Genomic DNA, 15,199 nt, shown 5'->3' with positions numbered 1-15,199 from the left:
GGTTCGGGAAAATCCTTCTCTATGATGGGCAATGCTGAGCAGCTGGGCCTTATCCCTCGGCTCTGCTGTGCTTTATTTAAAAGGATCTCTCTGGAACAAAATGAGTCACAGACCTTTAAAGTCGAAGTGTCCTATATGGAAATTTATAATGAGAAAGTTCGGGATCTTTTAGACCCCAAAGGGTAAGTTAGTGGTTGAAATTAAGCTTGTACCAGAGGTAATCATTTTAAATTATCCTAAAGTTAACTTTGCAAGTGAATATGTTGATTTGAGCCCTTGGTCACTACTCTCGTTTCAGTTCATTTGCTGAGAAATCACCAGCGCTCTGAGCCTGCTGCTATATACCATATACATAATCCATCCTATATTCATGTGTAAAGTTACTCATATATGCCATTTTAAGAGTTGTCATACTATTGGTATTATTTTGGACACCATGTTTTATTTATAAAGGTTGACATTGGTCCTTGCATTTATGTTGGAAAGCAATGCTTCTAAATTGGAGATAAAGGGGTTGAAGGATTGAGACAACTCAGCCTAGGCAAGTTGTTCTCTTCTCAGGCTGTGCATTGGAGCCACATAGAGGGCTTTTAAAAAATACGCTGGCCTGAGCCCCACCCACAGAGACTAGGATTCAGTAGACCCAGGGGAAATCCCAGGCTTCTGTATTTTCTAAAAACTGGGTGATCAAAACCAGATGAGTTTGAATCATAGAAGAAAGAGAAGGCCATGTAAAACTTAAGTTCATCTACTAAGGTAAATTGGCACAACCTAGTATTCTGTGTGCTGGCTGTTTAGTTTGGGAGTGGAGATAGAATTTTTTAAATAATAAGTTACTTTAAATAGAAATCAGAGTATAGAAGACATTTCTCATAATGAATGCTATCTTGCTAATCTAAATAAAGTTGCCTTTAAGATATTTTTTATTATTAAAAATATTCTTTTGAAACTGCCGTCTTGGTTTATGAATACATACTTCAAAAAAAAGAAGAGCCTCCAAATTTTGTCTGGTTCATTCATTCCTTTTTTTCTTCTTCCCGAAGGAGTAGACAGTCTCTTAAAGTTCGAGAACATAAAGTTTTGGGACCATATGTAGATGGCTTATCCCAGCTGGCTGTCATGAGTTTCGAGGTAACTGTTTGTTTGTTTTTTAATGTCATTAACTGATAGTAAATTGAAGTGTGTGAGCGATGTTGAATATATTTTTATGTGAATGCTTTATAGCATATCGATACCATTCATGATCTCCAAAAGCCAGTATCAGCACACCCCAAACAGAAAAAAAAGGGTCTTTAATCACACTTCTCTCCCTGCTTTGTTGTGACAGTTTTACAGGGTGGCTGAGAGGCCCAGCATTTTGAGCTTGCTAAATATTTTCACTAATAGCTTTCTGTGGAAACTGTTCTACTTAAGGTTTCCAGTGGTGTCCATCTGGACAGATGTGAACAATATTTGGTGGTTTAATTCAACCTCTTCTCCTTGAAAGGGTCCCCTGCCTTGTTTTCATTACTATTCATTCTTCTGTTCTATTTTTCTGAATCAATCCTCTTTCCACCGATTGACCTGTTTCATTTTCCTATTTACTGATTTTTATTGCCTTCTTACATCCTGACTTGATGTTTCTCCCTTGTTTTTATTGTCGTTGCTTTGGGAATCTCATAACACAAACTGCTGTCTGTTGCTAAAGAAAGCTGATGAATGAATGAGTGTACCCCTGAACTTGTGCTATTTGTGCCCTGTCTTCCCTCGGTGTGACTGAAATTAATCTGTGATGTAACTCTGTAGCCATGTAAACAAATATGGTTTTCAGATGGATACTAGACTTGTTGGAGTAATTATTTTTTAAGTTATATAAGTGTCTAATCATTTTTTGTACTCTTGAAACTAATAGTATATATTACATGTCAAATGTCACTGAAAAATTAAAAAAAAAAAGGCCCTGGCCAGTTGGCTCAGTGGTAGAGTGTTGGCCTGGCATGTGGATGTTCCGGGTTCAATTCCTGGTCAGGGCACACAGGGGAAGCAACCATCTGCTTCTCCACCCCTCCTCCTTCCTCTTCCCTTTCCCCTTCTCTCCCTCTCTCCTTTCCCCCTTCTTTCCCTCCTGCAGCCATGGCTCAGTTGGTTTAAGCACATCAGCCCCAAGCTCTGAGGATGACTCCATGGAGCCTCTGCCTCAGACACTAAAAATAGCACAGTTGTGAGCATGGCCCAAGATAGGCAGAGCTTTGGCCCCAGGCAGGGTTTGCCACTTGGATCCTGGTTGGGGCAAATTCAAGAGTCTGTCTCTCTAGCTCCCCTCCTCTCACTTGGAAAAGAAGAAAAAAATAATAAAATAAATAAATAAATAATAAAAATAAATGAAGACATTTTTAGTATTGCTTAAATCAGAAATACAGTGTAATCATTACTTTAAAAACACTTAGATTCTGAAATGAATAGAGACCTCTGGTATAAAGGTGCTAAGTCAGCCTGGTTTGTAGCTCCCTGTAGTGTCCATCTTATCTTGTCACTTTTCGTAACAGCCTGGAGCTTGTGATATGTGTCCCAGCTCTGCCTCTTATCAGATGTGGGAAAAGTTATCTGACCTCTTTGAACTTCAGTGTCCTTGTCTGTAAAATCATGAGAATACTTCCTTTATAAGTATCATTCATCAAACAGTGTATAAAAATCCATAGGTTCTAAGTGTTATAAGGCAGATGTACAAAGGTAAACAGGAAAGTTCCCTGGAGAGAGCGGTGTTGGAGGACAGAGGCAAGTAATTGAGCGGCAGGTAGCTATACATGGGTGTTAAGTCCAGAGAATTAGAATAAAATCAGATAATTATCATTATTGTATCCAAAGTGCTCAAAGTGCTCAATAAATACTAGCTCTTTTCTCCCCTAGGAACTTCAAAAGGAAAAAATAGGTAGTTTACAAAGAAAGAAGACAATAGGGGTTGGGAAAGAGTGGGGGAAACATTTCATGCTCTAGAAAGCACTGAGGGAGGTGGAGCTGACCCGTGCTCGAGGAAGGAGAGGCAGGGAGGTTTTATAGAATGGTGGTGGTGAATGCGTCAGAGGGTAATAATTAATGCATACACCTGGTGAGCAGGACTGTGTTCATATGTTTTTTTGCTTATAATATTTCCCTTATGCTTTGCCTCTAGGATATTGAGTCACTGATGTCTGAGGGAAATAAGTCTCGGACGGTAGCTGCAACCAACATGAATGAAGAAAGTAGCCGCTCCCATGCTGTGTTCAACATTATAATCACACAGACGCTTTACGACCTGCAGTCCGGGGTGAGGGACTGGGCAGATTCTCTGAGGGCATTAAAAGAACTCAGAATGTTCGTGTGGGTGATGTGTTTCATGGTTGGGTTCAGCTGCTGAGAATTTTGTGCTGGTTCTTCTACTTACAAGATGACCTACTTTGTTTAAATCATTTAATTTCTTAGGTCTTCCTTAGTGTGTAACTATTTTTTTAATTGTATTTTTTGTGTGAACTCCCTAAAGAGCATAATGATGTCACCAGACAGCTTTTAATATGTATCCTTTCATACCGACATTCACCTAAAAACAACTGAGTCTACCTCATTGTCTACCTCATTAAAGGATATTAAAGAGGAAACCACAACATTTAGCCTGACGGACACTTTCTCAAAAGATGAGGAATTTGACCTGAATGCACAGGAATCCTCATGTCCTGGTATTTCCTCATTGTCACATAAAATCTTCAACTGACTATATTCTGGAAAGCCCAGTGTACTAGCTTCCCAGCTGCCAGACAAAATGCTACATTACCACACCAGCTTAATTTTGGGCTTTGAATTTGCTAGTTCAAATAATTCTTCTTACCACTTGAAATCTTTTTGAGAAGTTTGCCTTGTTGTTGTGGATGGCTGCTCAGGTTACTCTCGGTTATAGTATGACATGTATGTAGAGATCTGTGGGTTTGCATTCACGTATGTTGTTTCTCTCTTATTTCCTCCAAATAGAACTCTGGAGAGAAAGTCAGTAAGGTCAGCTTGGTAGACCTGGCTGGCAGCGAAAGAGTATCTAAAACGGGCGCCGCAGGGGAGCGACTGAAAGAAGGCAGCAACATTAACAAGTAAGCTGGTGGGCGCTGCCCTGGAGCATCACTCCCGGCATCCTGTGCGACCGAGGGGCCGGGCTTGGAACCTGAGGGTGTATGGCTCATCCTGTGCGCCCGAGGGGCCGGGCTTGGAACCTGAGGGTGGATGGCTCTTCTCTCAGGTCATTCGGAGTCTCTGCCGCTTTAGTAAACTGGGTCAAGCAAAAACAACAGTTTGCCTCTGTGGAGATGCGGAAGTTATTTAAGCTGCGTGGTGCAGCCCTGCTCAAACATTCTACAAATATTTAGTGTACCATTGTATGTGATGTAGCCTTAAGTGAATGCAAGTCACCATCATATTAATTATATTATAAATAAAATCATATAGTCTATTAACTCGGGGAACTTATTCTGAAGAGAAAATCTGCTTCAAATGCCTTTGTAAGGCAAATACTCTTCAAACATCAAAACTTAAAAAAGAAGAAATCTGAACAGTTCTTGACTGACTGAGATCTCAGCATATGCCTCAAGTGCCTGCAGTGTGCCCAGTGATGTGGTGAAGGCCGAAGGCAGAGAGGGGCTGGATGTATAGGCTTTGCCAGGTGGACAGAGGAGATACAGGCAGTCCACATGAGCATGCAGCAAGGGCACAGTTGAGTGAAGGCCTGTTCTCTCAGGAGTGTAGCACCCCAGGTGGCTCCTGGGGTGCAAAAGGAAGCCTCTTTGCTTTCTGCATTGGCGTGAGAGGGAGCAGAGTTTGCATCTGAGAGGATGGGTACCCATGCCAGGCTGCCTGTGCGTAATCCCGCCAACCCACTTACTAGACAGATGTGTATTTTAGGCAAGTAATGTCATCTCTCTGTGCTTCCTTTTTCTCATCTGTAAAATGGGGATAATAACAGCCCTTACTTCATAGAATCATTTGGGATTAAATGCCCATAATGTACGTAAAACAATGCCTGGCACACACTATGCACTGAATAAAATTAAGTGGTGTAGCTATTGTTTTTGTAATCCATGTAAACAACATAATCATCATTTTAATTCCAAGTTCAGCAAAAAGCAGTTTAGTTTGTACTTGTAATATTTTTCTGTTGCAACATATAACTCAAGGTTTTATTTAGGACAGAAGGTGGCAAGAGGTAATATATTCAGAAACATGTTTGGGCAGCTTGCTGTTTTGTTGTTTGTTTGTTTTAGAGAGAATAGAGAGAGAAATTAAGGCGGGAGGAGTGGGAAGCATCAACTTGTTGTAGTAGTTGCTCCTCGTATGTGTCTTGACTGGACAAGCCCAGGGTTCAAACTGGTGACCTCAGCATTCCAGGTTGATGCTTTATCCACTGTGCCACCACAGGTCAGGTAGCAGCTTGCTTTTTTTTTTTTTGCATTTTTCCGAAGCTGGAAACGGGGAGGCAGTCAGACAGACTCCCTCATGCACCCGACCGGGATCCACCCGGCATGCCCACCAGTGGGCGATGCTCTGCCCCTCTGGGGCGTTGCTGTGCTGCATCCAGAGCCATCCTAGCGCCTGAGGCAGAGGCCACAGAGCCATCCTCAGCGCCCGACCATCTTTGCTCCAATGGAGCCTCTGCTGCGGGAGGGGAAGAGAGAGACAGAGAGGAAGGAGAGGGGGAGAGGTGGAGAAGCAGATGGGCGCTTCTCCTGTGTGCTCTGGCCGAGAATCAAACCCGGGACTCCTTCATGCCAGGCCGACTCTCTACCACTGAGCCAACCGGCCAGGGCCAGCAGCTTGCATTTTTAAATAATGTTAGCACACTAGAATTTTAGTATATACACATTTAAAATTAGAAGGAAAATATCACCCCTCTCTCAAGTGGACACAGCCACACTAACTGCAAAGACTGCTGCTTTAGGGAGTTAATCTTCCAGGCATCCTGCGCTAATAACAAAGAATTGTGCTATATTTTATGACAAAGCTTTGTAGGAGCTGAGGTAGGCATTACAGCTCTGCATTTCGAAGTGAGCTCAGGACAGGATGGGAACGCAGAAACGGGAGTGTGAGGGAGCAGGTACCAAAGGAAATAAGACTATCTTCCATCCCAGAGACTTGCTCACTGGTGCTGAGCCATGCCACAGCCCTCTGCCTGCTGGCTGGGATCATGAGAAAACACTGGAGATTCTGTGCTGTGAATCTATGGGAATTCAGAGCATGTCTTTGATGTGGAATGATCACTAACTCTTATTGATCCTCTTACAAGGGGCCAGGCTTTATTCTGAGTGCTCCATGTTGTAACTCGTCTCATCCTGACGTCAGCATTGTGAAAGGGGTCTGTTACCCCATTTTGCAGATGAGGAAACCAAGGCAGAGGGCAGTAACAGAATGTGTCCAGAGTCACAAAGCTCTAAGTGTGGATCTTGGCTTTAGTTACAGGCAGTCTGGCTCTGGAGTCCATGCTCACCACTGTGCTCTTCTTCGGGTGACCAAGTGTTTGTTCTTTTTGCCCCCAAAAAGTTCTGATTTATACTTTTGTCCCAGAGTAAACATTATCATTGCCTCCTTAAATTTGGACACTCAATTTTGTAGTGTGCAAACTGGACTACTTCAAGGCCACACAATGACGTGATCCTCCAGCAACTGGCTCTTTTCCATAATGACTTACTTAGTTGAATGAAATTCTCTTAGCATCCTGCTGTCTTTTCTTATTACATACTAGCTCTTTCAAAATGGATGCATGTATCCCCCCACTACTAGTCTGTGGGATGTGACCTTCATGTTTAGGTTTCTTTATAGTTTTCTAGCCATGTTTCACATGCATTATTTCATGTGAGGCTCAAACTAGGTATTTTTATCTCTTTTTAAAAATGAGGAAACTGAATAAAGACAAGCAGACCTTTTAAGCCTCTGCTATGTGTCTGGCACTGCAGTAAGTGCTGGAGATGCAAAAGCGGTTTAGATATTGTTGTATATAAAATACTGCCTCTCTGCCTTCCTCAAATATGTCAGGTCCACATTCCCAAAATGTGCCCATGTTACTTTATAAAGCAAAGAGATTTTTGCAGATGTGATTAAGTTACTAAGATTTTGAGCTGGGGAGATTATCCAGATGGGCCTAATGCAATCACCAAGCTCCTTAGAAGTGAAAGAGGGAAGTGCGAGAACCAGAATCACAGTCAGACTGATGCAGGGTGAGAAAGACTTCAGCAGCCACTGCTTGCTTAAAAATATGAGAAGGAGCTATGAGCCAAGGAATTAGGGCAGCCTGTGTAAACTGGAAAACTGGAAAAAGGTAAGGGCACAGATTCTCCCCGAGAGCCTCCAGAAGGAGTATGACCCTGCTGGCACCTTGATTTTAGCCCATTGAGACATATTCTGGACTCTGGCCACCAGAACTGTAAGATAATAAACTTGTGTTGTTTTAAGCTTCTAGTTTGTGGTAATTTGTTACAGCATGATTGTTGCCCTTAAGAAGCACATAGTATAGAACAACAGTAAATCACTTCATTTGAAAAAGTGAAAGGAAGGATTTTTTTTTTTTTTTTTGACTGGATAACGTTGAGAACTGCTACCTAACCCAGCATTTAATCCTGGAACTTTTTTTGAGAGAGAGAGAGAAAAAGACAGACAGGAAAGGAGAGTGATGAGAAGCATCAACTCGCGTCACTTTTAGTTGTTTATTCACTGTTCCTCGTACGTGCTTTAACAGGTTAAGGGGCTCCAGCTGAGCCAGTCACCCTGCTTTCAAGCTGGTGAGCTGGTGCTCAAGCCAGATGAACTCATGCTCAAGCTGGCGACCTCAGGATTTTGAACCTGGGTCCTCAGCATCCCAGGTCGATGGTCTGTCCACTGTGCCACCACTGATCAGGCAACTGGAACTATTTTTTATGACACCTTTGCCAGCCTGTGGAATCTACCAAGTTGGTCTTGTGCTTTCCCCAAAATAACTGGCTGGAAGGGTGTGGAACACCCACAGAACCCTTTCCCCTGAACCTTAGTCCACAGCTATTTTCTTTATACATCTCTAATCTCCCAGAGTTGGTGCATGTGTACCAAGAGCCCGCTATGGATCCAGGTCTCCACAGGTGTCCTCCAAGCTCTCAGTGTGGTCATTGGTATGTAGTAACTGAATGAATGAGACCTTTTTTTTTCACCGTAAGACAATGCCCAAACATCTGCACAGCAGTACATGGGGACCCATGTAACCCTAAGAATTACAGAGAAGAGATGAGGAGCTGCACTTTTTTTTAAATCCATGTTTGCAAATATGTGTTGAACACTAGACATTAAGAACAGGGATGAATAAGTAAGATGGGACCCTCAGGAAGTTCAAAGTCCAGTGGGGAAGGGAGCCCTTTCCTTGGAAGGGTAGCGTTAGTACAGTAAGTACCATTGACACACACACGGTGCAGTGGGAACACGGGGGACAATACAGCTGGAAGGTTTAGGGGGGCTTCTAAAGGAGCTGCTACAGTTTCTTAGATACAGAAACTAGCCGTATGACCTTTCTGTGCTTCAGTCTCCTCATCTTACTCATTGTAAAGTGCTTATGACAGTGCCTAGCACATAGCAAGCACTATATAATTCTGGATAAAATCAAATACTGATAAAGAAAAATAATATAATAAATTGAAACTGCTGCCCAATAGTTCCACAAATTGCTTTTAAGCCTTAAACTCAGTACCCAGTTGAGTGCTAAAATTAAAGAAATCTCTGACATTTCCTAAGCTTTCTCCCAGCCTCCTATTTGGGCTCCTTTTGATGGAACATTAATAATCCTCTTAAACAGACCTGTCAGGGTCATCACACAGGCACTAGTGTATGTTTAATGGGCTGTGGCTTTAGGAGGCACATCTCTCCTTAAGCTCTTAAGAGCTTGAAAGCTCACATTATTCCTTCTCTTTGAGAGCCGAGGCTCTGTGTGACTGCACCACCACGGCCTGTTCAGGGCTCAGTCGATGTGGGTCGTCCGTAGGTCAGCACAGGGGAATACAGCTGAAAACTCAGCCTGCTGCTCCACCTGCCTATTGAGGGTGGAATGAGGAAACCTTTCCTTTCTGCTGGAGTCTGGCTGGTTCAGAGTTCCCTTGAGAACTCATTTGGGTCATTGAATGCTCTCTCTAATGCCTCGAGGAATGTCATTGAAAATGATTCCATTTTAATCCCAGCAATGGCCAGTCCTTAAACGCAGGCAGTACTCCTCTAATGGTGTCCCTTTCTCAGTCTCACTTTATTTCAGTTACTGTGCTTAATAATAAAGTATATGCTAAACATCTCCCAAAGTGGGTTCTCATGAACTTGTTCTAGGGATATTAATATACGATACTCCTACGATTCTGTTATGTAATGTGTAATAATATAACTTATAAGCTTAATGTTCCTAATGCTTCATGTGACTCAGCCCTCCTTTTCTTCTTCTTGACTACTTTACACGATCCCTGTTCACTCCCTCTTGGAAACCTTACTTAAGTGGGTATCGCCCAATGACTGACATCTAGGGAGAATGAAAATGGGCTGGGGTCCTTGTTAATTTACCATTTGTACATTGCATGGTTCAGTATGTGGGGCTGGGGGAGGATCAGAATTTTTTTTTACATTTAACGTGAGAGCTTCCCATAAAGGACAGAGCAAAAATCTCCTTGGGGTACAGTAGCCACATCTTTTGGGCACATGCCATTTTTATCTCAATGTTTCTCAAAGCATTTTTGTGAAATACTAGCTTCTCAAGTGGCTTTGGGAAGAAAAGTCTCTCGGAACAAATAGTTTTGAGAAAGGCTCCCTGTAAAGCCTTCCTTTGGACATTCACAGTATTGAAAGCTCTGAGAAGTCCTGTCATAGTGAATGCCACTTCACTAATGTATTCCCTGACCTTATTTGATGACAGCATTCTGGGTATAACATATATTAAAATTGCCAGAACAAATTTTCAAAAGAACTTATTTTTGGACATGTTAGTATGTACTTTTTAAATACCACAGCAGCTGAGATGGAAGTGAGATTGGAAGTGATACTCATGAGATGAGCATTATTTGAGTTTAATGATTTACATTAGCCACAGGAAAGGGTTTTCCTTCCTGTCAGGTGATAATAGTGCCCCCCCCCCCATATTTGCCATTTCTCCTTTACTCCTAAAAGTGGGGACTTACTGTGGAAGAGTACTAAACTCACATCTACTAACTCCATCATCTTCAACTGATTATTTGAAAGCCAGAAACCAGGTATAATGACAAGCAAATGATATATCGGTATTTCTTTTTCTCATTCAACAAAAAATTGAGAAGGTGTAATAGCACTTTAGAGATGCTGTTGGGCACACAGCTCTGCTAACCTTCGTGTGTGTTCTTGTCGTCCTGGTAACCTCAGGCATTCGGTCCTTACCTGTGTTGCCTTCGAGAAGTGGAAAGGAGGAGGGGTAAAAGACCTCCAGCTTCTGTCAGCTGAAAAGTGTGCCTTTTCTGTTAGGAGTACAATAGCTTCCTTGGAAGCCCCTCCCAGTAATGTCTCCCTACATCTCATTGGCCAGAACTGTGATTCATGGCTTCCTCAAGCTGCAGAGGAATGGAAAATGGAGTTGTTAGCCTGGCACATACTTCCCAATAAAATTAAGGTTCCGTTAGTAAGAAGAGGAAAATGGATATTGAGCCAGCACCCACAGAGTATACCAATGGTGATTGAATTAGTCCTTTATAGAAAGAGGTCCATGTTCTGTTTTCCAATGTATTGTAGACTCGGTTATACTCCACAAATACTCAGTGCTTTCCATAAACCAGCCATAGTAATTGATGAAGGAATATCTGCAGCAATAGAAAGATCACTGTCCTCAGGGTGATCTAAGTAGAAAGAGATAGAGAAATAGGCATAGGTATACCTGGTTTTATTGCACTTCCCTTTATTAATACTTCACAGATGTTGCACTTTTTACTAATTGAAGGCAAGACCCTCCAGCAGCAAAATGATTACGACTTACTTTATTGCAATACTTGCTTTATTGCAGTAGGCTGGAACTGAACTCACAGTGTCTCTGAGGTATGCCTAAATACAGCTAACTCTAATGAATTTTAAGAAGTACTGCAGATACAATCTTAGAAAAAGATCCTTTGGAAAAATAGGTTAAATGCTATATTTGAAATCCATCCTAGAGAGTACAGGTAACTCACATCAAATCATATCTACTCCTTAGGGTAGGCAACTGAAGATTAGAAAGCTAGATTGGAGAAACGTGCAGAAAAGCAAAATAATAATAAATAATAATGTTGAATTAGGACTATTTTTTTCTCATTGATTGTATTTATTGGAGCAGTTCTTATATTGTTTTTGATCTTCCCAAGTTTTATTTACTTACTTTTTTTATCCCAAATTGTCTATTATTATAGCTAGGTGGATTTTTTAAAATATCAGTCTCAAAGCATGACTATCTGTTTATCCGTAGACTAACTTTCTTCACCTCCAGTGAGCTCCTCCCCATTCTACTTCCCGCCCCAGCCCAAGAACTTGTGATGCGAGATTTCAAGATTAGGAGCTTCCTTGTTATCTTCAACTCCTGTAGGTTCAGGGAAGGAGCATTGCTTTGACAGAATTAGAAAGATTCCTGGAATAACTTTTTCATCCCTGAAAATGGGCAAACACTCCACCCTGTTCTGGACACCTGTAAGGCACAAAAGCTGCCCTTGTGCCTCCAGTGTGAGAACACAGTACTAGCAGGATCCCTAATGAGGGATTCTGTTATCTTTTTAAGCTCCCTGGGATAAAGTTCTCATTAAAATATGTAAGCCTGTTGTTCACATTTCACACACTGAACTTTCAAACAGCGTTTAGGATTCCAGTAACCCCTGGATCATTGCTTCTGGGTGTAACCTGGTAGGGAGGAATGGTGTTGGACCCATTGTCACTAAGTGACCTGCTGTTTCTCACTCATCCTGGAGTCCCGCTCACCCTGTTAATTCACCTCTGTTCCAAGGAGACCCAAATAGGTTTAGATGATATTCTTGTTTTGAATGTGTGTACACTATTAGGTAAAGGGTGTGGCTTCTACTAATGACAAACCTCCCCAATTAGATAAGTTATAGAGCAAAGTGCTCACAGTAGTTGGGGTGTGTAATTTCCCTTCGGCCCCACCCCTCTGCCCTGATGCTGTAGTCGCTGCCTGGGACTCGCAGAGTTTCAAGTCGTCAGGTGGACTTAAGACACTGTGCCACCCTTTCTCTGTTTCTAAATGCACTCATTTGATTGTATGTTTTATTATTTAGGAGTGACAGAAGCTTTCTCTTTTTTGCTCACTACACTGTCAGATTAGGACATATAAGTAGTTGCCATAAGGCAAAGTAAATTTCATCTCAGTGATAAAAAATCCAGGACAACCGCAAAGCACTTTTTCATGGGAAGGCCCCTTGTGAACCTGAAAGTTGCTAATACGGACCTTTCAGTCACTGAGCTCTTGACAGTGTGTAAGAATTAAAGCAATTTCTGCTGCTTTGGGATAGTAAAAATCCGTGTAGTTCAGAGAGTTGTTTTCAACTAAAAATTTTTATTTCAATAGTTGCAAAATGTGAAAATGCCCTCTATTCTATATTAAAGCAGAAAGGTGTTTTTGCCTTATATTGAACTCCTACTCTCCTCTATTTCTTACATACTACATGCAGTTTTCTTTCTTACAGTTGTTAACTTTGGGAGGATGATTGAACTTGCTGAATTTCTCTTTAATTAAAAAATACTTTTTAAAGCTGCACTGAAAATAATACATATGCCATATAGTTTACCATTTTAAAGTATACAATTCAATAGCTTTATTATATTCAAAGTAGTATAGCTATTGCCACTACATAATTTTAAAATGTTTTCATTACCCCCAAAAGAAACCTCGTGTCCAAGTCATTCCCCATTGGCCTCATTTCTAATCCTATGATCCTCTGTCCCTAAAAATTTGCCTATTCTGGGTATTTTATATAATTGGAATCAAATATATGCTGCTGTTAGTGTTTTTATAACAGGGTACCACAGATTGGACTACGAAATTTATTTCCTTACAGTTCTGGAGGCCAGACATCTAAAATCAAGGGATCAATAGGATTTGTTCCTTCTGGGGGCTCAGAGGGAAGATGTATTTTGTGGCTGTCTCCTAGCTTCTAGTGAACACTGGCATTCCTTGTCCTGTAGCTGCATCATTACAATGTCTTTTGTCTTCACATGCTATTCTCTATGTGTGCTTCATGTGGCCTTTTTATAAGGACGCCAGTCATTGGTTTTGAACCCTCTCTAACCCAGTATGATCTCATTTTAACTAATTTCATCAGCAAGGACCTTGTTTCCAAATAAGGTCACATTCTGAGGTTCTGATGGGCATGAATTTGGGGGAGAGAGCACTGTTCAACCCAGGACAGTGGCCTTTTATGTTTGTCTTCTTTCACGTGGCATAATTTTTTAAGGTTTGTAAACCCAGGAGGCAGGGCCAGAGCCACCATCACAGCAGCCTTCTGGCCCATGCAGGTTCGCATTGGATTCGGACAGTCGGTAAAGAAACAGTGGAGCCAAAAGCTGGTGGGCCATAGTCTTTAATCCTAGTTTGCACCCGGCGGGCAAGTAAAAATACACACTGGGCTCCAAAACCCAATCACATTCAGTGCTCACAAAGCTACTGATTTATCCGAGTTTCCTAGAATCAAAGGTTTCTAGCTCACCAGATTTATTCTCCTCAGTTCCCCATCTCCTTCCTTCTCCCAGATACAAACTCTACACAAATTGGCATCTCACTCAGCACTCCGCCATCTTGGCTGCTTTTCCTGGCCTCCTCCACGTGGCCTCCTCCTGCTGCTGGCTCTACTCTCTCTGCTCTCTCATGCTAATCTCAGGAACCAAGAGCCAAGTCCCGTTTTGCCCCCATTTTATAGTGTAGCTTCACAACCTTTAATCCAATATACAAAGTAGGGAAGTCTCCAACCCAAAGTCACCTTCTGAGGCATGATTGGATTGCACCACCCCACATCAAAAAGGGTAGGAAAGGCTTAATCCCAAAACCAAGCCCCAGGCTACAAGGATTCCGCCTGCCTTTAGCCCACCCCAACACACATTAATATCACCTGGGCAACGGCATCCTCGTGTTATCTTTAACAAAGTGAGCATAATACACCTTATCTGCCCAACAAGGTTCATTCATGCTGTAGCATGCACCAGAACTTATTTTCTCTTTTGTAGCCAATAATGCTCCATTGTATGGCCATACTATATTTTATTCATCCCTTCATCATTTAATGGACATTTGAGTTGTTTTCAGATTTTGGTTTTGGTGATTATACTGCTATGAAAATTCATGTAGAAGTTCTTGTGTGAACCTATGTTTTTATTTCTCTTGGGTAGGACTCGTTTAACTTTTAAATCTGTCATTTATGATGTATATATATATATTTTTTACACCACTTTGTGGTAATGGCTACTAGTTATTAAAATTTTTGTTCATTTCTGCCTCTTGAATTTGCTTTGCATTTTAATGACTTTTCTGAAATGATTACAGGGCCTGTGAAACATTCATTTCAGAACCTAGAAACATACATTTAAAAGATCACACTGGAAAACTTTATTCCAAATATTATGCTGCAAATCTGAACCAAGGTCCTGTGATTAACCAGAATAGATTCTTATAAGAGTTCTAAATTCATTCTTTTAAGTTAATGGAGTTACTTTTTGTTTTTCTTTATCTCAGCTTCTCAGCCAATTAATGAAGACTTGATGGTATCAACTTTAGGGCTTTATTCTGCATATTTTATACTTGTTACTTAGAAGGATTATTAAAAACAAAATCAACATTCCATAAAACTAATTTTTAAATTATTCTCTTGGCAGATCACTGACAACCTTGGGATTGGTTATATCATCGCTGGCTGACCAGGCAGCTGGCAAGGGTAAAAACAAATTTGTGCCTTATCGAGATTCAGTCCTCACTTGGCTTCTTAAGGTAAGTCAGTGTTCCAGTGTTCTTTTCCAACTAAAAATCAGCTGTGCCAGAGGTAACAGCTAAAAGGTGTGTGCAAAGCTAACTAAACATACAGTGAACACCCAACAATATTGTACTGTTACCCATTTCCTAGAAACAAAAAATGAAAACTTATTTTTATTGCCTTTTATTTCATTATAATACTGTTTGATGGACATTATTCATTGCTGTGAATATAGAGAGACCACATTTCATCTTTTCATA

At 41.3% G+C, this 15,199-nt stretch overlaps 1 protein-coding gene across 1 annotated transcript in view; it reads left to right on the top strand.

Annotated features, from left to right (window-relative positions):
* The window catches only part of KIF13A (kinesin family member 13A), a 274,258-nt gene that overhangs the window by 195,515 nt on the left and 63,544 nt on the right, over positions 1–15,199 (top strand). The window contains 5 exon segments of the mRNA XM_066377121.1: positions 2–182; positions 1,044–1,131; positions 3,149–3,283; positions 3,979–4,091; positions 14,845–14,956. Of these exon segments, the coding sequence (XP_066233218.1) occupies positions 2–182; positions 1,044–1,131; positions 3,149–3,283; positions 3,979–4,091; positions 14,845–14,956 (629 nt within the window).

Source organism: Saccopteryx leptura, chromosome 3 (genome assembly GCF_036850995.1).
Source record: "Saccopteryx leptura isolate mSacLep1 chromosome 3, mSacLep1_pri_phased_curated, whole genome shotgun sequence".
In the NCBI taxonomy this organism is placed as follows: Eukaryota; Metazoa; Chordata; class Mammalia; order Chiroptera; family Emballonuridae; genus Saccopteryx; species Saccopteryx leptura.
The sequence above is the reverse complement of the archived record's forward strand: the minus strand, read 5'-3'. Positions and strand labels throughout refer to the sequence as shown.